Source organism: Morone saxatilis, unplaced genomic scaffold (assembly GCF_004916995.1).
Source record: "Morone saxatilis isolate NCDOM2014 unplaced genomic scaffold, NCSU_SB_2.0 Contig24, whole genome shotgun sequence".
Classification (NCBI taxonomy): domain Eukaryota; kingdom Metazoa; phylum Chordata; class Actinopteri; family Moronidae; genus Morone; species Morone saxatilis.
In genome coordinates this window covers 17495972-17521355 of record NW_023339807.1, presented here as the reverse complement: position 1 = coordinate 17521355, position 25384 = coordinate 17495972, and the positions used below count along the sequence as shown (strand labels likewise).

At 41.8% G+C, this 25384-nt stretch overlaps 3 protein-coding genes across 3 annotated transcripts in view; 2 read left to right on the top strand and 1 right to left on the bottom strand.

The window, feature by feature from the left end:
• g6fl (g6f-like) overlaps positions 1-11419 on the top strand; it is a 15822-nt gene extending 4403 nt beyond the window's left edge. The window contains exons 6-11 of the mRNA XM_035672630.1: positions 6229-6483; positions 9429-9551; positions 9759-9832; positions 10108-10134; positions 10518-10564; positions 10887-11419. Coding sequence (XP_035528523.1) covers positions 6229-6483; positions 9429-9551; positions 9759-9832; positions 10108-10134; positions 10518-10564; positions 10887-10908 — 548 coding nt within the window. The 3' untranslated portion in view covers positions 10909-11419. The remainder of the gene's footprint in view (positions 1-6228; positions 6484-9428; positions 9552-9758; positions 9833-10107; positions 10135-10517; positions 10565-10886) is intronic.
• A 3-nt stretch (positions 11420-11422) lies between these two features.
• Positions 11423-18837, top strand: abhd16a (abhydrolase domain containing 16A, phospholipase). The gene is made up of 20 exons (XM_035672629.1): positions 11423-11548; positions 12008-12064; positions 12142-12208; positions 13467-13553; positions 13805-13890; positions 14048-14121; positions 14308-14415; positions 14602-14716; positions 14813-14914; positions 15035-15098; positions 15190-15239; positions 15550-15673; positions 15786-15890; positions 15986-16049; positions 16210-16266; positions 16925-16987; positions 17080-17156; positions 17334-17432; positions 17550-17596; positions 18190-18837. Exons 1-20 carry the CDS (start codon positions 11447-11449, stop codon positions 18271-18273), a joined length of 1632 nt encoding a protein of 543 aa, XP_035528522.1. The 5' UTR covers positions 11423-11446; the 3' UTR covers positions 18274-18837.
• Positions 18838-18880: 43 nt separating this feature from the next.
• Positions 18881-25384, bottom strand: part of vars1 (valyl-tRNA synthetase 1) — a 10391-nt gene continuing 3887 nt past the window's right edge. Inside the window, exons 12-29 of the mRNA XM_035672572.1 lie at positions 24721-24829; positions 24444-24623; positions 24156-24280; positions 23909-24012; positions 23635-23793; positions 23327-23417; positions 23085-23190; positions 22855-22925; positions 22474-22599; positions 22257-22361; positions 21686-21833; positions 21357-21484; positions 20915-21070; positions 20521-20745; positions 20234-20345; positions 19759-19934; positions 19239-19388; positions 18881-19154 (exon numbers count right to left, since the gene is read on the bottom strand). Of these exons, the coding sequence (XP_035528465.1) occupies positions 19086-19154; positions 19239-19388; positions 19759-19934; positions 20234-20345; positions 20521-20745; positions 20915-21070; positions 21357-21484; positions 21686-21833; positions 22257-22361; positions 22474-22599; positions 22855-22925; positions 23085-23190; positions 23327-23417; positions 23635-23793; positions 23909-24012; positions 24156-24280; positions 24444-24623; positions 24721-24829 (2340 nt within the window). The 3' untranslated portion in view covers positions 18881-19085. The remainder of the gene's footprint in view (positions 19155-19238; positions 19389-19758; positions 19935-20233; positions 20346-20520; positions 20746-20914; positions 21071-21356; positions 21485-21685; positions 21834-22256; positions 22362-22473; positions 22600-22854; positions 22926-23084; positions 23191-23326; positions 23418-23634; positions 23794-23908; positions 24013-24155; positions 24281-24443; positions 24624-24720; positions 24830-25384) is intronic.

Here is a 25384-nt window from a genome sequence, read left to right as displayed (position 1 = left end):
AAACACACACACACAGAATAAACAACAAAGATACAAAAGAACATATAGTTTGCAGTATGAAGTAAAGCTAAATTAAATTTAAGTAAACAGAATTAATAGGAGAAAAATGGACAACAAAATGATAATATGTATAGATTTACCCTCTCAGACAATGTCAGACAAGTAGCTGACTCCAAGAGAACAAGTGTGTTTTATAGTCTGGTGGCTAGCTGCTCTGTCTGAAGAATGTAGGAGACACCCAAACACCCAGAGCTCATGTTATACTACCCAGATCCCTGCTGCCACCTCCCCCGCGATCAAAGCTCCCAGATGGGGAAAGCAGGTTGACTGGCAGCCTGCGGAGCTCTGCCTGCTGTGCAGCTAATGCAGACAGGTAGAAGATCATTCTGACTGTCTCTCTAGGTACAAATACAAATGCACATTTCTCAGAACGCACTATATCATTGATCATATCCAACCCAAAGAATACACTCCAATCAATTTCATTTTCATTCATTTTATTTTCTTACTGTTAGTAATATGGAGACAAACCTCCCAGTATTGTAACCCCCTAAGCCCCCCAAAACTAATTGTTTTGTGTACTTTTGCAGATTTAGAAACAATAACAACAAATGAAGCTGGAATTTCAAATAGAGCAGGTTAGACTTGCTACTACTAAAAATATTTACAGAGACCCACAGTTCCCACCATGAGCAAGCACTGGCGACGGTGGCAAGGAAAAACTTCCTTTTAGAGGCAGAAACTCGGACAACCCCGTCTCTAGGTGGGTGGCCATCTGCCTCGACCAGTTGCAGTTAGAGATTTTTGGATTTTAACAGTTTTTGTATCCATGATTCTAAAAGTTGCTTCCTCCAAAAAGGACAATGTTCAACAGGTTTGTCTCATGCCTGCACAGAATAATATAAAGTAAGTTAATAGTAATAAAGAGTAAACTGGGAAAGTATGATAGTACCACAAATTTGCACAATAAAAAGCTAACCCTACTTTTAAAAGGAAATAAAAATAGCCCTCATGCATATATACTATAATAAGCATCCTGTAGAGTGCCTTTGGGACTGTATGCTGTGTCTTACTGTCTGTACAATAATATTTAATGGCTGGGATTGTGTTTCCTTACATCTGAGAATACACAACGAGGAGGAGAGTCACTGAGTTATCGATCAGGTTTGACTCTTCTGCCACTCTGTACCACAGAGGTCACAGAGATAGACCCTGTTTATTACTCTGGTCTGTGGTACACAGACATACACAGTCTGCATACAGTATGTATACATAGAGCTTACAAACCTCCGTCTGTTCTTTCCTCATTACACGTTACTCTGTCTTACACATATTTTAACCATCTCCCTGATTACTTCAATGTTTTCCCTTTTTTTATTGTTTCTGATTCCCTGTCTCTCCTTCCGATTCTTCCCTGTGGCTCTAAGTGACGAGCAAATCTGTCAGTTCGAGTGACGAGCGAATGTGTCAGTTGGTGTGACAACTGTAACCCTCAGCTGACACTCGTACTTTGGGAATTCCTTGTGACAAATCAGAATAGCCCTGTTACTGTTTATGTGACAGTTTACATAGGTTGCAAATTCTTACCCAGATATGAAAACAAAGTGCCCAAATAAAATGTGCTGTTAGTGTGTTTGAATGTATTTTTATATGTTGTGCTGCAAATCTGACTTTAAAGCACAAACCCTAGAAAATGCCTGCATGAGCAATGCACGACGGCTAATTCACTGAATGCAGCAGGCAGCTTGCACACATACAGTACACATCCCCCTGCAGCATACTATAGCACATGGAAGCATGTAGTCTCAGAATGGATGGACTTCCTTACAGTCACGAAGAAATAGACATCTCATGTTAATTTATCTATCCACTAACTACTTAACCCTAGATATCCCTCATGTACTCACTAATGTTGGTGTTAGGTATGATGCACCTTATAAGTGGAAGGAACTGCAAACTGCCCTCAAACTAGACTCTTACATTCCCCATGGAGATTTTAAAGCTTTATTATCTGATGTTTTTTTCTTTTTTCTTGTAACTATTTTCATTCATTCCTTGTATATTGTACAGTTGTGTTGTTTCTGTTTGTGGATTGTTAATTTTTTTGGTGCTCAGGTCTCTCTTGGAAAAGAGATCTTAATCTTAAATGAGACTGCCTGAATGAAGAAAGATTAAATTAATGAAAACAGAACAATTATTTATGACATATTTGCTCTGATTAAGGCTTTATTCTGATTTGTCAGATTTGCTCATTGTTAAATGAATAAATCACAACATTATCAAGGCGTGACTTGCCATCTTTTTTTTTTTTTTTACTCATGTCTTTTTTGAAAAACAAAGAGATGCCTGGGTCCACCAGTAAAATACTGTGTTTGAAACGGGCACCTCACAGCACAACTCTGTCAAACTGCATCAGTATATAATGGGTAAGTGTGGGGAGAAAGACCATCTGTGCTCAATAATTGGAAGTAAAGATTTACAACAACAAAATGGCTTTCCAAATGTTTAATTAGTAAGGCTGACTCTCAATTCTCAGTATTCGAAAATCATCTGTGGGCCTCAACTCAACCGTCTAACGTTTTAAAACTATGTGCAACATTTAGGTGGATCTATTGGCAGAAATGGAATACAATATTCATAGGTATGTTCTTTTAGTGTATAATCACCTGAAATAATAATTGTTCTGTTTCTGTTACGGTAGAATGAGACGTTTATATCTACAGACGGGGCCACTATGATGAACCACCATACAAACACTGGCTCTAGATAGGGCCTTTTGCGTATTTTGCATGTTTCGCAGCCACAGTAGTTTCTCCTACATTATTGGAAATCTGAGCCGTATTCAAATGATTGCAGTCTGCAACTTCCCTGCTAGATGCCAAAATGTTACACACTGGTGCCTTGAGTGACTTTACTAACTTACTTATTTTAACCCAAATCATGAACTTTACTTAACCTTACCAAGTGGTTTTGTTTGCTAAATCTAACCAAACTGCCACCATTTTATAACATAGCAAGCTTGATTTTGAAAGTATAACCAGACGTTGCATATATATTATTGCTAACTTGACAGCAGAGCTATGCACGTGTAAAACTGATGGTAGAGCAGTACGTAGAGTAGCATAGTTTGAAGCGTAGGCCCACTGACCAAGCGGGCATATATGATGAGTTGGGAGTGAGAACGTGTTGTCAACCACCCAGCAGGCATGTATACGGAGTAATTAGAGGCCACATCAGCACGCATCAAAGTGGTTATCAACTTAACACACTACTTGGACCACCTTGGTAAAAACACAGAGAGGACACATACAAACACAAACACACGAAAACATCCCCTCCGGTGCTAATAAGTTTAAGTGCTGGAGCGTACAGCATAATTAGAGGCTAGAGGCTCCCCTGTTTGTTTAGTGTTTCGAGTGTCAGGAAATGATGAATTCCCCACTAACTAACAACATACACAAACACACACACATGCCCGCACACACACACACACACGCGCGTACACCCAAAGTCTGAGGAAAAGAGACTAAGAATAGAACACCCAGAGAGTGTTGCTGTTTCTCCCTCCACCTCCTCTTCCCTCTCCCTGCTCTCCTCCTGCCACCGTCAGCGGTGTTTTGCAAGTGGCCTCCAACACGATAGGAATCTTTCCTGTCTTCCACCCTTTCCCCAGAGCTCAACCCAGCCCCTTTCTCTCCCACAGTGAAATGAGTCACCTGCACTCGTTCGCTCCCCTCCGCTTCTGTAGGTATACACTAGCGGTCGAGGTCTTCTTTTTCAAAAAAGGAAAAGTGAAGCGAGCAGACGTCATCTACAGCCCTCCGGTATGTTCTGCTTTTATTGACAGAGCAAGGAGGGAGGAAGGTGATGCGAAGCGGTGAAAGCACTGGAGAGACGCTTCTGAAGCGGGATTCGATCCGAGGCCAGCAGGGGTGCGTGCGGTTTTCGGAAAGCCTGAACCGCTAAACCATCTCTTGGGAGGATTTTTTCAGGGCCTGTATGCACATTAATGTGTGTAACCTGGAGATATTAAAAGAGATGGAGTGCAATTGTCTCTGTTTTCAGCACAAGGAGTGGTTAGGCCCTCTGTAGCATCTAAATCCACATGATACATAGGCTCTGTGTGTGTGTGTGTGTGTGTGTGTGTGTGTGTGGGCACATATACAGAGAGATGTGTGAGTGCTTGCTTACATGCAGTGTGAGTGTATTTATGTTTGTGTGTGTGGTATGCTGCTCTCAGTCTGGTCCCTCTGTTTCTCTGCTGTCTGTGGCCTCCTCTTCCCCATGAATACTAATGTGCTTCAAACCCCAGAGATCAACCCTCCTCCCTTTCCCTTCACTCCCTCCCTTCCTCTTCCGCCAACCTCCCTCCCTCCCTCTCTCCATCCCTGCCTTCCTTCGCCACAGTCTTCATTCATTTCTCCACCCCCTTTACCTTTCAACTTTCCCTCGCTTTCATCTACCCTTTTACACCCCATCTTTTTCTCCTCCCCAAACGCTCTCCCTCGCTTCCTCTTTCCCTGCCTTATTTCCTTATCCTTCCCTCCCTCTTTCTTTAGCCTTTCCTCCCCTTCGTTTTTACCTCTTACTCCTCTTCTTTTGGTCTTCTCATCTCCTCTCTCCTTTCCTCACCGCTCCTCTCCTCACATCTCAGCCCTTTCTCCCCTTCATTTCACGTTACATTGCACAACTCGTCTTCTTTTATCATCACCTCTTCACTAAACATTTCTCTCCTCTCCTTTCCTCTCCTCTCTCTATTTCTGCCCTTACATCTTCTATACCCCTTTCCTCTTCTCTCTCCTTGCTTCTCCTCTCCTCCCCTCTCTCCTCCTTACCTCTCCCCTCCTCACCTCCCCTTTTGTCTCCTATTGTCCCCTATCCTCTCTCTCCTCTCTTTTCCCCCCTCTCCTTTTCTCTCCTCCCTCCTTTCTTCTTTTCTCCCCTCTGTTTGTCTCCCTCTCCTCTCTCTGCTTTCCTCTCCCCTCCTCTCCTATACTCTCTCTTCTCTGTCTCTCTCTTGTTTCTGCCTTGTCCCCTCCGTCTTTACAGTACACCTCCTCAAGAGGACATGTAAATGAGGTCAGCACAGTCGAGTACATCAACCGCATCACTCAGGTGTGAGCGTAGGAGTGCACCAACGCATATGTGCACAAATTAAAGCCTATGAATTTGTGTATGTGTTCATTACGGGTTGCGTGTGTGCGGTGCGTTCCAGTCCTAATAAAGAATTTCCTCTCTTGAGCTGTATACCAGTGAACCAAGTGCTCCAATTACATAAACGCCTTCACCCCAATACATTTTGACATCCTGAAAATTTTTCACGGCCTAATTCATTTAAAATTGCATCCCATTTCTTGGCCTCCTTTTTTTTTCCTTCTTTTTTTTGTACCACAAGCCCTGGAAACAGATGATGAGTAGGGGTGAGGGGATGAGAGCAGCTTTCAGATCCTTGTGTAATAGAGGCTGCTGCTCTTCGGTAGCCTACTGCTGCTGACTGGACATTCTCAAACTTTACTGCTTTTCCACACACACACACACAAAGGATGAGTATGGAAATAAAACCCTGTGACTGCCAACAGCAGAGCGAGCATTTGTGAGAATATGAGTGAGAGAGATGAGGAGAGAGTGAGTGAGTGAAACAGAAGAAAATGGGAGCAGGAGAGCTGTAGTCCAGTTATTTAGAGTAGAAAGTTGTTCAAGTGTTTCGGAGGAAAGAAGTAAACTGCTTGCTGTGTGTTCATCATTAAGACCAGTCAATTCAGGTTGTAGAATATTCCTGTTTGTGTCAGCAAACCAGCCGAAATGTGTGTGTTTTTGTGCGTGTGTGTGTGGGGGTCTGTGGAGCTTGATTACACCCAGATGAATTCTCATTTTGGTTTGATGAGACACTAAGCATCAGTCACAGTCAACCAATGCATTAGCAGCAAATCACTTTAATGAATATATATTATTTTGACCCCTCTCTGAATTGTTCTTTGTTTTTCATATCACTTTCCCTTTACCCCATTACTCTCTATGTGTCCTTGGCCTTTTTTATATTCACACACTACCCTTTAACTCACTTTCTCATCCCGTCTCGCTCCTTTCTCTTCCCTCATGCCTGTCTTTTTCACTTACTCATCTTTCCTTCTGTTTATTCTCATTTGTTTCATCCCTCTTTAACACCTCCCCCCCTTTCCTCCCACGTTCCTCTCCCCTCTCCCTCACTGCTCTGCATCACATCCACAGTTAAAACCAGCCACTCTTCCTCAAAGCTGGAGTTGGGGTGCCTGTACTCAGAACGGTCCCAGGTCCAAAGTGCCAATTGGAAATACCAGAATAAGAGTCGCCAGCTGAAATTGTTAAGCAACGGCCCTGGCAGCATCTCCACGATTCTGCCCATACCCATCACCTCTGACACAGCTGGAAACTACACCTGCACCTTACAGCTAAAAAATGGGCAGACCGTCTGGGCAACTCAAACTGTCACACTGCCGCATGAAGGTGGGATGAATGGTATGGTATCACTAAGATGTCTGTTTCTGATTTTTTATCAACAGTATTATATTACTACCCTGGGAGTCCTGGCAGACTTCCTGTCAACTCAGTGGAGATAATGAACCATTAATGTGGATGATTCCCGGATATGTGCTCCATGAAGCGTTCTACGGTGCATTCAAGCCAAACTCAGGTCAATTCATCTGCCAGAATTTCCATTGGTTCAGAGAGAAAAAAAGCTCCTGACAGATACCATATGTTAGGCTTTCTTAATGTAGTAAATAGGTCAGAGGTCAAGGCACCTGTGTAACAAGAAGTTGTGATTTGCAGATGATATCCAGCGGAATAACTCCAGTCCAATTACATGCATAAAAATCCACCACATTTCTTAATACTTATTCTTCCATAAAATATAAAGGCTATCGGTTTTCTCATCACACTCACCCGGCTGATATGCGAATATCAGAAGACAGGACCTTAGGACATCTCTCCTCACTGAAACTAAATTATTCAGACTTATTGTATTGGTGGCTGTGGGGGAGCACAGGAGGATGTGACAGTTGAATGGATCCCTTAGCAGAGATGAGTTCACTCCCTGTACCCCAATACATCACTTGGGCTGAGGGGCCCAGAGCTCATCATGATGCACGCTGATGGTATGGCTATAAGAGTAATGGACATGGGGGGGAGAAAGAAAGAAAGGGTGATAAACACAGGGAATTCACCTGATTGGAGAAGTCAGATGAGAAAACAAATATAGGTAGGGGTGACACGTATTTGTCCAGTGTGTCATGGGGACTTTAGTCTGAGCAGAGTGAAAAGTTCAAATTATGTGAGTGTTGGATGGCCACTGTTGAAAAGTGACAGGTTGCGCAAACACTGCAATAGTGCAAGATAGCTCAAAAGTTCTTGGTTAATAATGAATAGTATGACAATAAGCAGTGACAGTTAATGGTATATAAATAGTTATTCTGGATGGCAAGGAGGTATCCTGAGACAGTGGGATTTTACACAGGGTTAGCTCAAAGAAGGGACTAAAACAACTCTTTAGTTCACTGGAAATAACCAAATAACTAATGTAGCAAGTTATATATATATAATTTGAGGATATCTAATGTATTAAAGTATAGCGCCAATTGTAGAAGTAAAAAAAAAACACTGCATAATAGCATTCCTCTCACCAGTGCCACAGTTCAGAAAATCCAAAAGTGAAGCAATCATTGTGTTCCACAGCACATAAAATACTTCAAATGTCAGGGATGTTCTGCAATCATTTGCTATCCTGAGTTGGCCCATCATCTGCAAAGCATTCGAGCAGTTCTTTGGTCTGCCTCCTATCAGCCACCCTCCACTACAATGGCACTGATACGATTCACCTCCTACCTCATTTGAGAGGAAATAGGCAAGGAAGGGAGGAAGTGCCAATCGAGCAAAGGGAAAGGTGAGGCAGAGGAAGACGAGAGAAAGGTTGAGAGAGACAAAAAAGAGAGCAAGAAGATGGTAGTGGTAGAGGTAGTGAGAAACTGGGAGCATTTATGCCTCACTGCACTCAATTACCATAAATCATGTGTTAAAGCTGGCAAGGAGAACAGTGCAGGTCAGTCTTGGGGTCAGCACTCACCACAATATTCCATTAGCAACCTCTACACATACTCACCAATCAATTACACCTCACATAGAACATAATGATTGATTATTTTTTAAGCCGGCTAAAAGTTGTGACACCAGGGCTAAGGTGAAACCAGAGGGCCAATCCTTCTACAAACAAAATTTGTGGAAACTGTCTGATGAGTAGACTTTTCTACGTTTCTGCCCATCAGATGACCTCCAACGCCACAAAAAGACATGGTATGAATTGTTTAAAAATGAAGCAGATTCCATAAGTCTGTTTTGGTAGTTCTGTAGTACATTTGGTTTATTGGGCTTCTCTTTTGCAAACCAAAGATGCCTGACAGAGCTGATTGCTTTGTGCTCCATGTACAGTGAGCAGACAGCGACAGAACACTTGTTCAGGTACACCAAATTACATCAGTCTCTGTGGAAACAAGTACCTCCCTCCTGCTTCTCGTGTCACCCTGTGGCTGTGTTTTGCAACACTGATGTCATCCTCATTATGCAAACCGACCTGACAAGTTTGATCACACGCGTGAGCTCTTCCTACAAAATTTGACTGGTGCTACAGTGAGCAAATGGTTAGCTTATGTAATGCTTGTAATAGTCACGCCTACGCTTTCTATCCACCTGTTTTACAATGCTGCGTTGATAGAATTTGGCTGAAAGACTGATATTTATTTACATTGTTTGTCATTTTGTCTAGAGGCAGTTTGTTACCTAGGATTAGATGTCAAGGGAGTGTGCATGGAAAAGCCTCTCCTGACTTTACCTACTCTATGTACATAATTAGATGAGACAGGGAATAGATACATAGGATTTGCAAAAAAAGTAAGATCGAACTACTCTCTATGGAAGTGGCATTTGCTGAGGTTTTGTGCAATGATCTGACAACATATGGTCTCTTTGATACTGGTGCTTTTCTTCTCCTCGACCACGTTTTCAAATTGACAGCGTTTACTGTCCAGACTTAAGGTCTGTCAGATCGATGTCTACTGAGCTGTCATACAGACTATTCAGTCTGTCTGACAGAGCCTGGATTTCCCCACCTTCTTCCACTGCACCCATTGTCTGTGACTCGACAGCAGCATGATGCAAATGCATGTAACATGTTGAGGAAATCTCAACCGAAACATGTCTTTAAATCCATAGCTTGAAGTGTTCATGTTAAAAAAAAAAAAAGATTTCCCCCCTCTTAACTTGAAACTGGAGAACAAACAGGAATAACTTCTCTTTATGTCATTCAACCACTCACACTCATAGCTCTACAAGTTTTATATTAACACTGTTCTTGGAAACATTCATGCTTTTTTATATCACTTTTTTTCTTCCTTTTGTAGAGAGTGTCAGTGTGACCACCCCCTCCCTGCTCCCTTCTCTCTCTGCTTTATTACTCCTGGTGCCCCTGGTTGCTGCGGCTGTCTGTGTGTTGCTATGGAGACAGAAACACATTTCTGAACGCGGTGAGTCTTCCGGCGTTTTCTCTTTTGACAGCTCTTCGTGTTCCGTCCATCTTCGGCCCCTGTCGGCTTCGACTGAGTGATGTGGGCCGTGACATCCTCTGGGGTTGTTGTAATGAATCTGCCCCCACATCCTCTCTCCCTGTGCATTTCAGTGTGTGTGTGTGTGAGACACTGTATTGGTAACTCTCTCTCTCTCTCTTCACTCAGGTATTGAGCAGTCCCTGTCTGTCCAATCAGGTGAAGCAGAAAACATTTATGAGAATCCTGAGGATTACAGACAGGTGATGAATTCAGACATTTACAAATTACTAAATATCCTCTGATGAATTTCCCCCTTTTCATTTTACCCCCATCTTCCCCTGTCCCACTCCTCTCATCTGGTATTTATAACTCTATCTCTTCTCTTTTTGTTTCTCTCACCCTCCCCTCCCCTTTTTCTGTCTGGTCTCTATTGTGCACTCTTTTTCTGTTTTTCCTCCAATTTCCACTATCCCTCCCTCTCTGTCACTTGTTGTTCATTAAACCTGTTTTCTACGCTCTCCTCCCTTCCCAACAGGCTCCTCCCGAGGGCTCAGTATACATGGTGAGTTATTGTGTCGTCCCCTGCGCACACACAGAGGCAGGGTGCACGTGTGTGTGTGTGAGGAGTTGTGATACGCACATCTGCCAATGCATACAGACTCTCACTCTCTGTATTGCTCCCTCCCTAAGCTGTCAGCAGATATGTCTTCCCTCACACTTGCAGTCTTCTCCCCCAATCTGTCAGCCCCCTCTCAGATAAACCCATTGCCTATCAACTGCCACCCTAACATTAGTGGTATTAACAAATCAATCTCATTACACAGGGTGTAGATGGGCATAAATCTAGCCTCAGTTGCATGGATCTCTTGCTCTTTATCATCCTCTTCACTGTACCACTCTTTCCCTGCCTCCCTACCTCCCTCCCCCTTATCTCCTTTATGCCAGGATTTGAAGCCGAGAGGAGAGGATGATGTCTATAAGGAACTGGAGCGGTAAGCAGAAAGCCTTGCATCACCTGTGTGTGTGTTTTTGTATGTTGAACTGTTTTTGTGTGTGTGTGTGTGATAATGTGTGTGTTTGTGTTTGGACTGTCACTCATCTGCCCCTCACATTCCTCTCACACTCACCAATCACGCTGGCCTGAACATCACTCTGACATAGTGGCATAATATCACGCCATGTGCTGACAGGCAGTGCTCCTTCGCCCATGTGTTGTTGTTGCGTGGGATGTCTGTGTTTGTGTTTAAGGAAGAATAAAAGAGACTGGGGGACGGGAGATTTTTGTGCTAGTTTGTCTTTGTGCTCTGTTTTCAGATCCGAACAGTGTCAGAGCTGATCACCTACCCACATCTCATCCTCATCCAGCTGTCATATCCGCTCAGTTCCCAGCTGTAGCAGAAGGCCTTTATAAACAAAAGTAACAACTGAATGTCAGAGTTGGGATGTGAAGAACTTCAATGCTTCAGGGAAAATGCAACTCTATTGTTTTTATTGTTTTTGCTTTTTGCATTATAAGCTATTGCTCTACTACTTTTATTAAGTAGTTTATTATTGTCATGTTTTGGAGCTGCACATGGTGGAGAAGGGGAAAGATTTTCACACAAGCCTCTCTAAACCTAGTATCAAATGTGTGTAAGTTAATATGTTATATTGTCCTTTTCACTGGTTTTCTTAACACTTATTTTCTTAAACATTTGGTATTGTACCGGTTGTCTTGTACCTTTCTGTATTTAAATACAAACACTTCTAAATAAACATTGTTATCTTATAATGCTGCTGCCTGTCACATTCTTTCCCAAAAACTTTCTGAGCGCTTTCGCTTTTTTTGAGACTTTCTGATCAGTGCGGGCTTCCGTAGTCCTCACAGTGGAAGAATGGCCGGCTGGATGTGGCTCCGCTGTGTTTTAGGGCCTCATTTACAACGAATTCACCGGTCACCGGACCAGTCTCGGACCGACGGCAGGGCAGGGAGGAGGGTATGAGTATATAAAGTGTGTTTCACATGTTTGAGTGCAGCCGACTGCGGGAACTGAACAGAAGTTAATCTGGTTAGCATCGATGTGGCTCCGGCTGCGTCCCGGAAGTGTCAGGTTGTTTGTTATTGAAACCCCACCGCACTGCACAGCCGGGCTCACACTGGGTGAATGAATGAATGAATGAATGAATGAATGAATGAAGTGTTTGTCTTTTCATGCTCAGTTACTCTCTGGTGCTTCACACATTGGTTTCCTCAGTGACCTGGTTTGTGCTAATGCTAGGTGAGAGGAAGCTCTGCTAAGACGTGGAGAGGAAAAGATAGACACTGAACATAAAAACGAATAATAAGAATAAGTGCTGGCTTTAACAGCCAGTGTAAAGGCGGTGCAGAGTTATTATAACCCTCTGTTTGATGTAAGTACAGTCAGTGCTAACATTAGCTCTCTCACTGTTCGCAGGGATGGAGCTACCAACCCAGGACTCTGGAGAAACACACTGACAGCATCCTCGGCTGGGTCAGTATGGTTGCATTAGTGATTATATCGATATAAGTTTTGTTAAGTCTATTTATTTGTTTGTTTTCTCCCTCCAGGCTTCAGCACTGTGGTCTCTGTCCTATTACAGCTCTCCTCTTCTCCTCTGCTATCTGTACAGGAAAGGTAGGTTGTGTGGATCATGTTTGTTATCTGTTATTGTTATTATGTTAGTATTATCAGTTCATCAACTGAGAATTAATCAGGAAAACTGTCTGTGGTTCCAGCTTCTCCAATGAGAGGATTTCTTGGTTTTCTCTATTTTATGTTTTTGTAAATTGAATATTTTTGTGCTGTTGGACAAAAAAGGACAGATTGGGCTCTTGGAAACGTTTCTATATGTTCAGATGTTTATAAACCAAAGTGTTAATCAATTGATTAAGAGAATTGACAGAAATAATATCTCATATGAGTTTGTGTTCCACGGAGGAAAAGGAAACAATCAAGGCCTTTGTGATAACTCATTATTATAGCTAATATTTGAATTTTAGTGAAATAAAATCATGATGAAAGAGATTCTGATCTAGGTGTAATTACACTTTTCTTTTTTGGATACATGTAGTGTAACTAATCTAACTATAACACAGTAAATGGCTTTGACCATCAGTTATATATAGGATATATACAGATGGGTGACAATTTAAAGCAAAAAAACAATATAAACCTCCTAGTCTCAGGAACCCTTGTGTTCAGTTGATTCACATTATTTTTATTTTATTCAATCACCCCTCATGTCCTGTATGAAAACATCTGCATTTGTTAAGTTTCTCCACTCATTCATTCAGGATTTTTCCTTTTAATTTGTCTGTATCTATCTACTGTATATTGGAAAATAACCAGATTAATATCATGTTAATGATGTCAACCTCATTTCCCAGTCCTATTTCCTTGTAAACAACCCCTGCTCCCAGAATAGCAAATTGTAAAAACTGAAGAACTGAAGTAACCTGAACTTATTTTCGAACATGAGCTTGACAAATTTCAGTCAAAGTCTTTTTTTTTTTTTTTTTAGAAGGTTTGACAGTGACATATGTCAAAATATGTATTTTTTTTCCGGATGACATTTCTCCTTCCATTAAGTAAGAAAAATTGCTACTGGAGGATGTTCTTGGGAGCTGCGGTTCCCCTAGAAGTGGGATTAATATAAAGTTAATCAACTGAATCATCCAGCAAGACTATGCATCAATAGAAACTAATTGCTTAAAGTTGTTTGCTACTCCTTAGTGTATAATTGAGCTTTTGATATTGATTTATGCATGTGGTTGTAGGGTAGTTGTCAGACTGTGAATGTTTGTATTGGTGCCTATTAATGAGGCTCAAGTCTGGCAGAGAAAGAGGGGGGTTATGTGGATGTCTGTGTCACTGTTGCTTTGTGTATTTTTAGGTTACATCTGCAGCAGTAAGCTGGTTCCTGTGAGTCAGTATTTGGGAACAGTGCTGGTGTGTCTTCTAGGAGTGGCCTGTCTTAGAGGTGAGGCTACAGATTTCAACTGACTGGCAGGCAACGAGTAATTCAATTCTTCCATTTTTAGATATCACAACATATGCTGTATGTGCTGCATGCCAATAAGATTTGCTTAACATCGAGGCAGTTGCACAAGGTCTCCACCCTCAAAGCATACTAATTGCACCCTTGAGGCTTTGTAGCTAAATGTTTTTTGTGTTTGCACGTATATCACTCATTGTTTTGCTCTTCCCTCTTCCTTGCCTTTTCTCCTCAAGGGTGGGAGAGATGGAAAAACTTAGAGTATCTTCAGTTTATTTCCATTCTTGAAGCAACTAAGAAGAATCACACACCAGAAAACAAGGTGAGCCCACGGCAACTTGAGTACTAAAGTACTGAACATCAGAATTTGCTATCGGTATTCGTAGAATGGTTTGGCTAGCGAGGAGACAAGAATAGTTACATTACATCAGACCTTAACTTAAGGGACAATTTCTTTTTTGTTTCTGCTTTCCATGTAGAAAAATGTGAGGTGCTATGACTTTGACTTCTCGTACTGGCCCTCGGATTTCAACTGGACAGAAGTCAACAATCCGTAAGTGTTTTTGCTCTTCTATTTTATTGCCATTTGAAAAGGCCATGTGTATTCACTGTCATTCTGTTCCTATCAGGGTCAGTTCATTGTAAATATATGCATTAAAAGCACTGTGAAGTACATTGGATTAAAATCCTTTTGTTGCTTATCTGTTTCATTGCAAGCCTTTGACTCTGTATGTGACAGGAAACTATCCAAGGCTGGTGTTTCTCTGCTAAAGCCAGAGCCCAGATTAAGGGGAGCAGCAGACAGTGTCCTCAACTCTGTGCGCACTCTACCATGCCACATTATCAGGTAAATGCAGTTTATGCAGCATGATCCAAAAATGAAGGCTCTGACTGCAGATTTGTAACTAGTATCAAGTAAGGGGATGGATACAGTTTGCTTTATAGTAGGTTTGCATCTTATTTCACCCCATATTCAGTCACATTTTTCCAGAAGTTGTTACAGTGTCATCATATCTGTTTTCTTCCTCTCCAGTTTTCTCATTGCCCACTCATTTGGGAGGAGGATGCTGTACCCTGGCTCCGTAGGTTTACTGCAGAAAGCCATGAGGCCCATGCTCCAGCAAGGCCAGGCTAAGTTAATAGAGGAGGTAAAAAAATAAAACCACACACACTCATTCTCTAACTACTCGCTCGAATAAATACTGATTATCATTCTCTGTCAATTTCTCTCCATTTTGTTACAGTTTGACGGCCAAAGGAACAAGCTTGTGGCCTGCGATGGTAATGAGATCGACACAATGTTTGTGGATCGAAGGCAAGATGGGGGACAGACTGGCCAAACGCTGGTAAATGTCTGCAATGATTTGCTGTTTTTGTGCCTTGGGCTTCTTCCAGGGTCCAACAAAACTTGTGTCACATCAGTCACATTGTGTTTTGGTTTTTGAAATGTATGAATTCTGCCACAGGTCATCTGCTGTGAGGGGAATGCAGGTTTCTATGAGGTGGGCTGCATGAACACTCCACTGGAGGGTGAGGGATCCTCTTCTGCACAACATTCAAGATATTTCATAATGCTAGTTACATTTTTTTAAGTTAAATCTTGTGTTGATGTGCTCTGTAGGTGGATACTCTGTACTGGGCTGGAACCACCCTGGCTTTGGAGGCAGTACGGTAAGTGGTGTTGTCAGATTTGGTACTACTTTTAATCCATAAACCAGCATTAGTTAGACCACAGTGTATGCCTGTGTGTTCCATACACAAACAACACAGTGGAATAAACAACATGTGGAAATTCTGGTTTCAGTTGGACAGTATTGCACAAGAGGGCAAGTACACTCCCTGGGTCGATATTATCAGTGGAGTGGAATGAAACCTTGTAAATCTGTTAGCTCCGTGGAAGTGAATGGTTTTGTAGGTGGTTGAGTGTTACTGCCATGTTTAATAATGCATGGATATTGCTTTTTTTTTTACTTTCTGCCAGGGAGTGCCCTTCCCCCAGAACGAGGCCAATGCCATGGATGTAGTGATCCAGTTTGCAATACACAAGCTGGGCTTCCAGCTCAATGACATTGTCATATATGCCTGGTCCATTGGAGGATTCACAGGTACATTAAGGTCACTTTTATATGCTATAAAATGTGAATCGTGTTTTTACTGGTTTCTTTAAATCCCTGTTGTTGATTTTCTGTCTCTCTATCTCTCCATTTCGTTTTGTAGCTAGCTGGGCTGTAATGTCATACCCAGAGATCCAGTCATTAGTGTTGGATGCCTCCTTTGACGACCTCCTGCCTTTGGCCCTCAAGGTCATGCCCGACAGCTGGAGTAAGTCCAAGGCGTTACGGGATAGCATAAACCCTATTAATTGTTTGCAGCAGGTATCTTTTTTTAGCAGCTGAAATATCCTTGTTCTCTCTTAGGACCGTTGGTACAATACACAGTTAGGCAGTACATGAACCTCAACAACGCTGAGCAGCTTCTCAAGTAAGTGGGACAGTCTATTTATAGTGAACACTAATCAGAAAAGTCAAAGTCTGCATCATTGAACATTACGCAACATATTGGGGTGTAATTGTGTAACTTTTGTTGGCGCAGCTCACAGTGATCTGGCTGATGATTAACATAACTCTTTCTCTTCCTCCAGATATCAGGGACCAGTCCTGCTGATCAGGAGAACCAGAGATGAGATCATCACCACAACGTAAGCCCTCAATATACCGTATTGGTTTGCTTTTTACTGGGTTAATACATGCATCATTTTTGCAGGACACATTTTGGTTGAAATAGGATGTTGAATGAGGGCATAACAATGGTTCAGTTAAAATGAGAGTGCAGTTTTAGGATGTAAACTGGCCCTGGAGCTTCCTTCCTCTATCTAATATGTAATAACAATGTGAACACAATGTAACATTGTAGCAGATATTACATGTTTCACAACCATTAACGCGGTGTCGGCCAACGTTTCCTTTAATGCTAGCCATGTTGATGCTCACAACTCTTTTACTGGTCAATCTAGCAAGCAATTTCTCAGTGAGTTTTGCTCTTTATGTAGGAAAAAACATTTAAAACAAAATATTAAGCATAGGCGAGTAGTTTTACATAATTTAAAATGTATCTGGAGGGGAAAGGAAACATTTTCCTGTAATCTAAACAGATTTTTTACTGCAATTACTACAATGAAACTACAGGAAACTATCCAGCACTTGAATCATCTACTGTTTACAACACGGTAATTATCAAAATGGTGAGGGTTAAGTGCCTTGCTGGTTGAAGCAGAGGTACGAGGAAGGATTCACTTACCCAGTCAGTGACATGGTTGACTGACACTACATGATAATAAGTTGCACACTGTATTACAGGGGTCCAGAGGACGTCATGTCTAACAGAGGCAACGACCTTCTGCTTAAACTGCTACAGTTCAGGTCGGTCTCCTGATTTTCAAACATATAACCTCAGTTGTCTCATTGCTGGATATGCTCACACATATAAGTGGTGGTGTCATTTTCCTGCCCAGGTACCCAAAAATAATGACAGATGAAGGGATTAGAGTCGTCAGACAATGGCTGGGATCTACCAATCACTTAGAAGAAGGTAAGTGTGTTCACACCACCATTTCACTGTGTTGGACACTCTAAACTGCCTTTAAACTAAATTAGAATAAAACTTACTGTATTAAACAGGGAAAAAAAGGAAAAGGATTTAAAAGTTTGTGTATTGAGTTGGTATTTTAGCAACTGCGTGTAATGCCAGCTCACTCTTGCCCTGCAGCATCAGTGTACAGTGGCTACGAGGTGGACGACGACTGGTGTGTCTCTGTGCTGCAGTCGTATCAGGCAGAGAGAGATGTTATGTTTCCATGGAGTGTTGGTAAGTCCCGGGTCCCTTCACATTTACTAGGCAAATAAACTGCACACAGTATTACCCTCGTACATACATGTATCTCCGTACAGTACTTTCACATGGTCTCACTGTTAATGTTACCAGGTGAGGATATGACTTTAGAGGGAAGGCGGCAGCTGGCTCTTTTCTTGGTAAGTAAATCAACCCATTGTTATCCATGCACTCAATCACAATGTGTACAGTTGTTTCTCTTGTCTGGTTTTTAAAGGGCAGCCACCTGTTGTCTTTGCCTGACCTCTCTTTAAAAAAAAAGTCTAATTTCCTTTTCTCCAATAAGCCCCATTTTCTTGTTTAAGGTTGGCTTGCCTTCCCCCTTCTCTCGCACTCCAAAAAAAAAAACACATCACAGCTATTCACAGACATCATTACCACTGAGGAACACTTTCCTGGTCGCCATAGTAACCAGCTCACCTGTGCTCTCAGGTTGACTGGTGTAATATATTTCACCACGCTCAGCTTATTGAAGTCATTTAACATCAAACAAGAGGAGTGCCATCAATTACAGCTAATGCTATGCTTCTCCTCCCTGGGTAATGCCTTCTGAATTAGGCTTTATTCACCTGCCGTGTAAACCCTTAAGAGATGAGAGAGATTTGTATGGCACTGAGCCAGACAGACCAAAGCTAATATAATCAAGTTCTGCACTTTTTGTTCATTGCCCTCCCACACCTCTCATTCTCTATTCCTCCTCCATCCCCGCTGTCTTTTTTTTTTCCTCTCCAAGGCTCGGAAGTACATGCGAAACTTTGAAACAACACACTGCACTCCTCTCCCCGCCTCCGAGTTCCACTCACCCTGGAGACTGTAAAGAAAGAAGAATGGATGAGAGGAAATGAGCAGCAGAGGATTTGGATGGCCTGTGGTCAGAGCGTGTTCCTGGCATGGTGTGAATGTATTACTGTGATTTTGTTCCACATTTTTTCCAAGACAGATTTGTTTTCATGTATAGTGTTGCTGTGGTGGCATCTGGAAAGATTGGGTCTACTATCTCCACCCACACCCAAAAACCTGTAAAATATGGTAATTTTTTTTTTTTTTTTAGGTTAGTGTTTAGTCATACTTTTCAGTTTGTCTCTTAAAAATAAAAGGATAAAAGGGTGCATTTCATGTAAATGCATAAGCCATCTCTCACTCCTTCCATTGTTCCCTCTTTGGCTGTGTTTGTAAAGAAGCAATTATAAGTAGAAATACAATGCTACAATTTAATACAATATAAAATATCTTAATGGTGTCAGGTCAGAGGAATTTTAATCTTTAAAAATGCAGCCAAAGTGTTAAAACGCTTTTCAGGTTTATTTCTTTTCTGTGGACACTCTTTATGAACAAAGCTGTATGTTCTGCTTACGTGTTCTATTAAATATGCTGAATAACATGTTTAACACAAGGGACTGAAATCATTTCTTCTTTTTTTTTCCTTAAGTGTTCAATAAATTGCACAGATATACAAGAGACTTAGATTAATAGATTGCTTCAGAACAATACCCTGCTGAAGACAATTGTCTAACATAAGAGTTTTATTGAATTCCCTCCACACTACAATCAACTTGGAATATGAAAATGAATACACTGACATGAAAAAAGTGGAAATAGATCCTGATTTACATAACGCTAAAGGGAAAGTTACATCATTTTCCCAAAGTTGTCCATGGCTTCTTTTACTTTTTCCAGTTCAGTTTGGCTCTGCCGTAGCTGTGGAGAAAAGGAAGTCATTATTTACCATGAATTTACCACGTCCCACATCCCAAGAAACACTGAATTAATTTATCTTCCCACCTTCTCAGCATCTTGCTCCTGCACCTTCACTGGCACCTTCTCCTTGTAGTCACTCTTTGACATCTTCTCTGTCAGTTTCTCCATCTGTTTCTCCAAGTCACCTTTCTTTGTCATCAGCTTAGCCACTTCCTTCTCCACATCAATGATACCCTGGGGGAATTAAAGGTGAAGAAAAGGACAGTTTTATATTAAGATCTTGTTATTTCAGGTCAGGAAAGGAGGAACGAAGAGACGGTGAGTGTGGGATGGGTAGTGATAGTGTAGTTCCGTAGCGGGATTATGGTTAGCTGCGCTGGTCAGATGGTTACCAAGTAGAGGAATGTGCATTCATGACTATTCAAGTAGTTATGTAACTTGTCAAAACAACTGAATTTAACTGATTTGCAACTGTAAGAACAAGTAGGATATGGCAAACACCACCACATCTTGTGTCTAAAAAAACCTAAAACAAGATCAACTTATGTATTCACACACAAACTCTGGGGTAGAGAGATAGGAGAAACAGATTACTCGCCCTCACCTTGAGCATAAGGTTGACAGTACATCTGTCAGAAGCGATAGCCACAGCACAGCCTTCTGGGACAGGCTGGTTGGCTGTCAGAGGGATGATGGCCTGAGAATAAGACAAGGTCTGAATCTGCAGACTGTACTTCTGCACCAGGGACGCAGTCGCAGAGTCTATGCACTGAAGGTAACCTGGGAGAAAAATGAACAAATTAAAGATTAGGCAACATAAAAGATGAATAAAAATGATGTTACTACGTTATTGCTGTGAGGTAGAGCTAATTTTAACTTCTCTACATGCTGTTCTGTAGTATCTATTACAGTGAATCATATTTTACAAGCTTGTCATATGTCTTGTGTCAAAGTAACAATTATTATCATAGAACAACACTGCTATTACCCTTCCACACTGACATGATGAACAGTTGGCCTTAAACTAAGATTTATTTCAGAGTAACTTTTATAATTTAGTTTATTGTGTGTCATCTTACAGTCAGCTCTGGTCTTGGTCAGGTTGTAATCGGCCCTCAGTGAGCGGATGGTCTTGACCACAGTCATTATGAACTCCATGTCACGGTCGACCGCCTCGCTGTGCCAGCAGAACTGCAACAAATCACAGAAAAACTTGGTGCTCACAAACACTAAAGAAGAACATCACCAAAAAGTGAACTTCAGTGACTATCATTTAACAATATGTGCAACTGCAACTTTATTTTCTTTATGTTCTGACCTGTGAGGTCAGAACATAAGAAAATCATTTACCCTTCCCTTATCTCACCTCCTCAGTGTCAGGGTAGGATGTGACACTGATGCTGGGGGGATCACTCTGAGGTCGTCGTCGTGGTAACCTCTGGTAGAGTTCCTCAGTGACGAAGGGCATGATGGGAGACAGAAGGCGCAGACCGACTTCTAAACAGGTGTACAGGGTCTGTCTGCACACGAGGGCCTGTCTCTGGCTGGTGCTGTCTTCCTCTGCTTTACTGAACACTGGTTTCACACTTTCCTGGAGGACAAGAAGAGTGGGAGGGAAGATGAAGAGGATGAAGTAGTGGAATTTGTTTTGGTCCTGAGTACACAGTCTTCGGTAAAATCATTAACTTTTTACATGCCCTTGCATAATCCATTTAATGATGAATGGACCTGGGCTCCTCAGTGGTTTAAAAGTTCCTTACCAGGTAGACATCACAGAGCTCATACAGCCAAAAGTTGTAGATGGCAGTTGTGATGGCTGGGAAGTCGTAGGCCTTGAAGGCAGCATCACAGAGACCAACAGCAGCACTCAGTCGAGACAGAATCCACCTGTCTGATACACTCTCCTCTCCACACAGCTGAGAGGATTGAGTGAAGTGTAAAGAGGAAATGTTCAGATTCAGTTAACACGACTCCCGTACTAAGTCTATCCCGAATGTCAATGTGTGCAGTTTATGAATACAAAAACAGGGCATATAGGGAAACTAAACCCCCAGACAAAAAAAATAGTATCAAGAAGACAGTTTTACTAAACATTTACTTGGTCAAAACATGGTACGTATGTCACTGGATGAATATAAATTAGGATGGAGCGTCTTTGTTTATTTTCTTATAGCATCCTTCATCTTTTTCCCCTGGTCTCACCTGGGCTTTCTCTGATGGTACAAAGTTGTCTCCCAGTGTCTTCATGGCAAACTTCACAGCGTTCCACAGTTTGTTGCAGAAGTGACGGTAACCCAGGATGCGGTTGACATCCAGGTTGATATCCCTACCTGGGAGACAAACACAGGAATAAATGATCATTTCAGTATATATTAAAACAGATTTGTTTCCACTGACCTTGTAGTGACAGGATTGCATTTTTCCAGAATTTGTAGATATTTTATGCAGTCAAGGTTGACATTCAGGCTGTGGGCCAATAGAGGCACAACAAGACAGGAAATAAGAAAAACAAAAAAGACAAATGAGTTCACCTTGGCTAGTGTAGGCACACAGAGCGAACCGGAGAGCATCTGTGCCACACTCTGGGATGCCAGTTGGGTAGTCTGACTTCTGGCCCTGCTTTGCCTTCTCCACCTCCAGTGGATCCAAGTTGCTGTCCGTCAACTGGGCATGAAGACCCTAGAGCGTGGGGGGGATAGGGAATAAGTCACCATTTAAACAATGTGTTTAACAATTTTCTCTTTTCATCTTGAGAATGAAAACCCCCCGCTTTTAACTGCTTGATGTTTTACCTGGGCAGGGCTTAAAAGGGAAACATTAAGAGTAAAGTGCAGTTTACTACAAGTCCTTCAGTGCCCTCTAGAGGAAAGGTCTGTTTCGTCTGACGGAGCAGTATCCCTCTAGCTAGTAAAGAGATTGATGGCCTCAATAAAAGCTTGTTGGAAGCAGAAAGGGGTGCTTAATAAAGCTTACATAAGAATATGGCCCTCGGGGGAGCAATGAGCGTGTGGTGTCCATGTAAAAGAAAACCCAAATGGGAGAGAGGAAAGACTTTATGTAAGTGTGAATCTGAACATGCATCAAAGCGTGATTAGGCTTTACCTCAAGGGAGATCCCTGTAATGACATCCAGAGGATCAATGACGTTGCCCAGAGATTTGCTCATTTTCCTTCCGTGGGCGTCCCTCACCACTGCATGCAGATAAACCTGTCAAAAAGAAAAGCATCATCATTATTTAGTCATGTCCTGCTAATAACACTGATATCACATCCTGTTGTGTATTTTCAGTTTTGGCAGTTTTAAATTAAATTAAATTCACCTCTTTGAAGGGCAGTTTGCCAGTCAGTTTAAGGCCCATCATCACCATACGGGCAACCCAGAAGAACAGGATGTCATGGCCTGTCTCCAATAAGGTGCCAGGGTAGAACACATTCAGGTCCTGGGTCTAAAGGAAAAATATAACAAAAGAGCAACATTTATAATGGAAATACAAAAACACACTGAAGAAACAAAAGCCTTTTTGAAAGTCAGATTCTCTACAGAATACACTGAGAGGTAAAGTGATAATATTTTGGTATGCAAAAGTCTTTTTTATTAGCTTTTTTGGATCAGTGTTTCTACTGCAGACGATATCCTTATTATCTACTGCAAAGAAGTGCCATTTGTGTCAGTAAAAAGGTGGTTGACCTCATTTTTTTACCTCATTAGGCCATCCGAAAATGGAGAAGGGGAAAATGCCAGACGAGAACCAAGTGTCCAGAACATCCTCATCTGAAACACAAAGAACAAAAGTTATCTAATCTGTATGAATATGGAGTAGAATGAATTAAATTAGGCAAATGTGTGTAGTAGCAAAACATGAACTGATTAGATAACCTTTACAATTATTGTGATAATGAAACTGCTAAATTAAAAACTGTTAAATCTTACCCTGTCTGAGGGTAATTTTGTCAGCAGACACATTGAAGCGTTTTGCTGCCTTCTCTCTGGCCTCTTCCTCCGATCTCCCACACACCCAGTAATGACCATCCATGTCCTGGAGGGGACAAAAAGGATAAATAAATAAAAAAGAATAAAAAAATAAAAAAAACGCAGAATAACGGATACAAATAGCTTTCATTTGTCATCTGAAAGCCTCCAGATCTTAACAACAGGGACAGACATCAACTTACCTCTCCTGGTTTCACAGAGGAGTCATTGACAGTGACGAAGTAAGCAGGAATACGGTGACCCCACCACAGCTGCCGAGAGATACACCAGTCCCTGCACGGAAGATGGATGGATGAAATCTCAAACAGGACACACGCACGCACGCACGCACACACACGATTGTTTATAATAATCTATCTCTATAGCTAAAAATAATTAGTTGATTAATTAATGAACAGATTGATTGACAGAAAATTCATTTGGAACTATTAAAGTATAAACAATAAGGATAAAACATAAGAAAACAATTTAAAAATACAGAAATGATTACCTGATGTTGTCCATCCAATTGAACCACGTCTTGAGGTGGTGATCGGGGATGATTTTGAGCTGTCCCTCTCTGACAGCGTCTGCAGCCTGCTTGCCCATATCTGTGCAGTTCACATACCACTGCGGCTTCAGCAGCGGCTCCACAATGTCCTTGGAACGACTGATAGGATAGATAAATAGACAGTAGGGATTAAAGGATGATCCTGAATAGGATGAAAAGATCTAAAACACAAACACCTGTGTACCCACTTATACACACATGAACCTCACTTTACCTGCAGACTGGGACAACCATAGGGTTGTCTTTGATCTCCTTAAACTGGCCTCTGTCCTTGAGAGCCTGAAGCACTGCCTTCCTGGCCTCAAAACGCTTCATGCCCTGGGGGACAGAAAGAATAGTTAAAAATGAAAAATTAACAAGTAAAACTGCTACACCAAGCAAACTATGAAGAAGCCTGACTTTTAGTGTCACAGTGGAAGTGCACACACTGCAAGGAGAAAGACAATAATGAGACACTATACCAGGAAGGGGGGAGGCACGTTAATGAGCAGGCCATTCTCATCCAAGATGTTGATGAAGGCCAGATTGTGTCTCTCTCCAACCTCGTAGTCATTATGGTCATGGGCTGGGGTGATTTTGACAGCACCTGAACAGAAAATGGTGCAGAGGGACACGAGAGGCAGACAGAAGGGGTAAAAAAACAGAATAATAATATAATAAGGAAAGTGGCCTGGCTTAATGACTGATTACTTATTCTCAGCACACCGCAGACCAACAGGCAGATTGTCTCTTCCTATAACTATGCCTACCTGTTCCAAAGCTCATGTCCACAAAGTCATCAAAGACAATTGGCATCTTGCGGTCACAGAAGGGGTGCAGCACCATTTTTCCTTTCAGATGCTGATATCTGGAGTCAGCAGGGTGGACAGCTACAGCCGTGTCTCCCAGCATAGTCTCGATACGAGTTGTTGCCACAACCACTTCCTCGTCTAAGGAATAGAAAGAGAAATGTAAAGGACAGTATTGCTTAAGTGGTACAAGCTGTTAGTGTTGGTACAATATTCTGCTCCATATAAGCTCACGTACCTGATCCGTCCACCTTGTAGGCGAAAGACACCAAAACTCCAAACTCCACTTTCTCTTTGTAACCAGGCACAGGCAACAGAGTCCTGCCCGTGAGCTCCTTTTTATCCACCTGCAAACCAACCAGAAGATTTAATAAAGAAAGCACAGCATGGCCCGTACTGGAAAAACGGTTTGTATCTGTCGCCATCACAGCCTTGTAACAGGGTTAACAAAGTAAGGCTGTGTGCTGTTTGAAAACGTTTTGCCTTTAATTGGCAGTATGCAGTCTAGAGCCAGACAGGAAATTTAGGGAGAGACGTGCAACAAATGCTCCCAGCTGGACTCGAACCAGGGACATTACAGCGTATATGGCCCGCATTTTAGTCCCTTTAGGCCAATTTCACACTTCTTGAGCAACAAACTTCTCAAAGTGATACAAAATGTCTGGATGAAATGCAGTATACATTTAACAAACTGTGGGTTTAAATCTGTAAATATCTGATTGTCTAAGAATCAACTTTCAGCTCTTCACAGTATATAAAAGGTCTAATAATCGGCTGGATACATAAATATATACATACACTATACAAATACATATACAGTCAAAGGTTTTATAAAACACAATGTTAGTATTTTATATACCCTAAAATAAAATAATAAAAAAATAATAAAAACAAGTTGACTG

What these genes read in the sequence shown, in the direction of transcription:
- abhd16a (XM_035672629.1), top strand. Translation starts at nt 11,447, where the DNA reads ATGGCCGGCTGGATGTGGCTCCGCTGTGTTTTAGGGCCTCATTTACAA. An exon ending in GGTCATGCCCGACAGCTGGA is followed by an intron (nt 15,891 to 15,985) that starts GTAAGTCCAAGG and finishes GTTCTCTCTTAG; the next exon opens with GACCGTTGGTACAATACACA. An exon ending in GGCAGCTGGCTCTTTTCTTG is followed by an intron (nt 17,597 to 18,189) that starts GTAAGTAAATCA and finishes TTCCTCTCCAAG; the next exon opens with GCTCGGAAGTACATGCGAAA.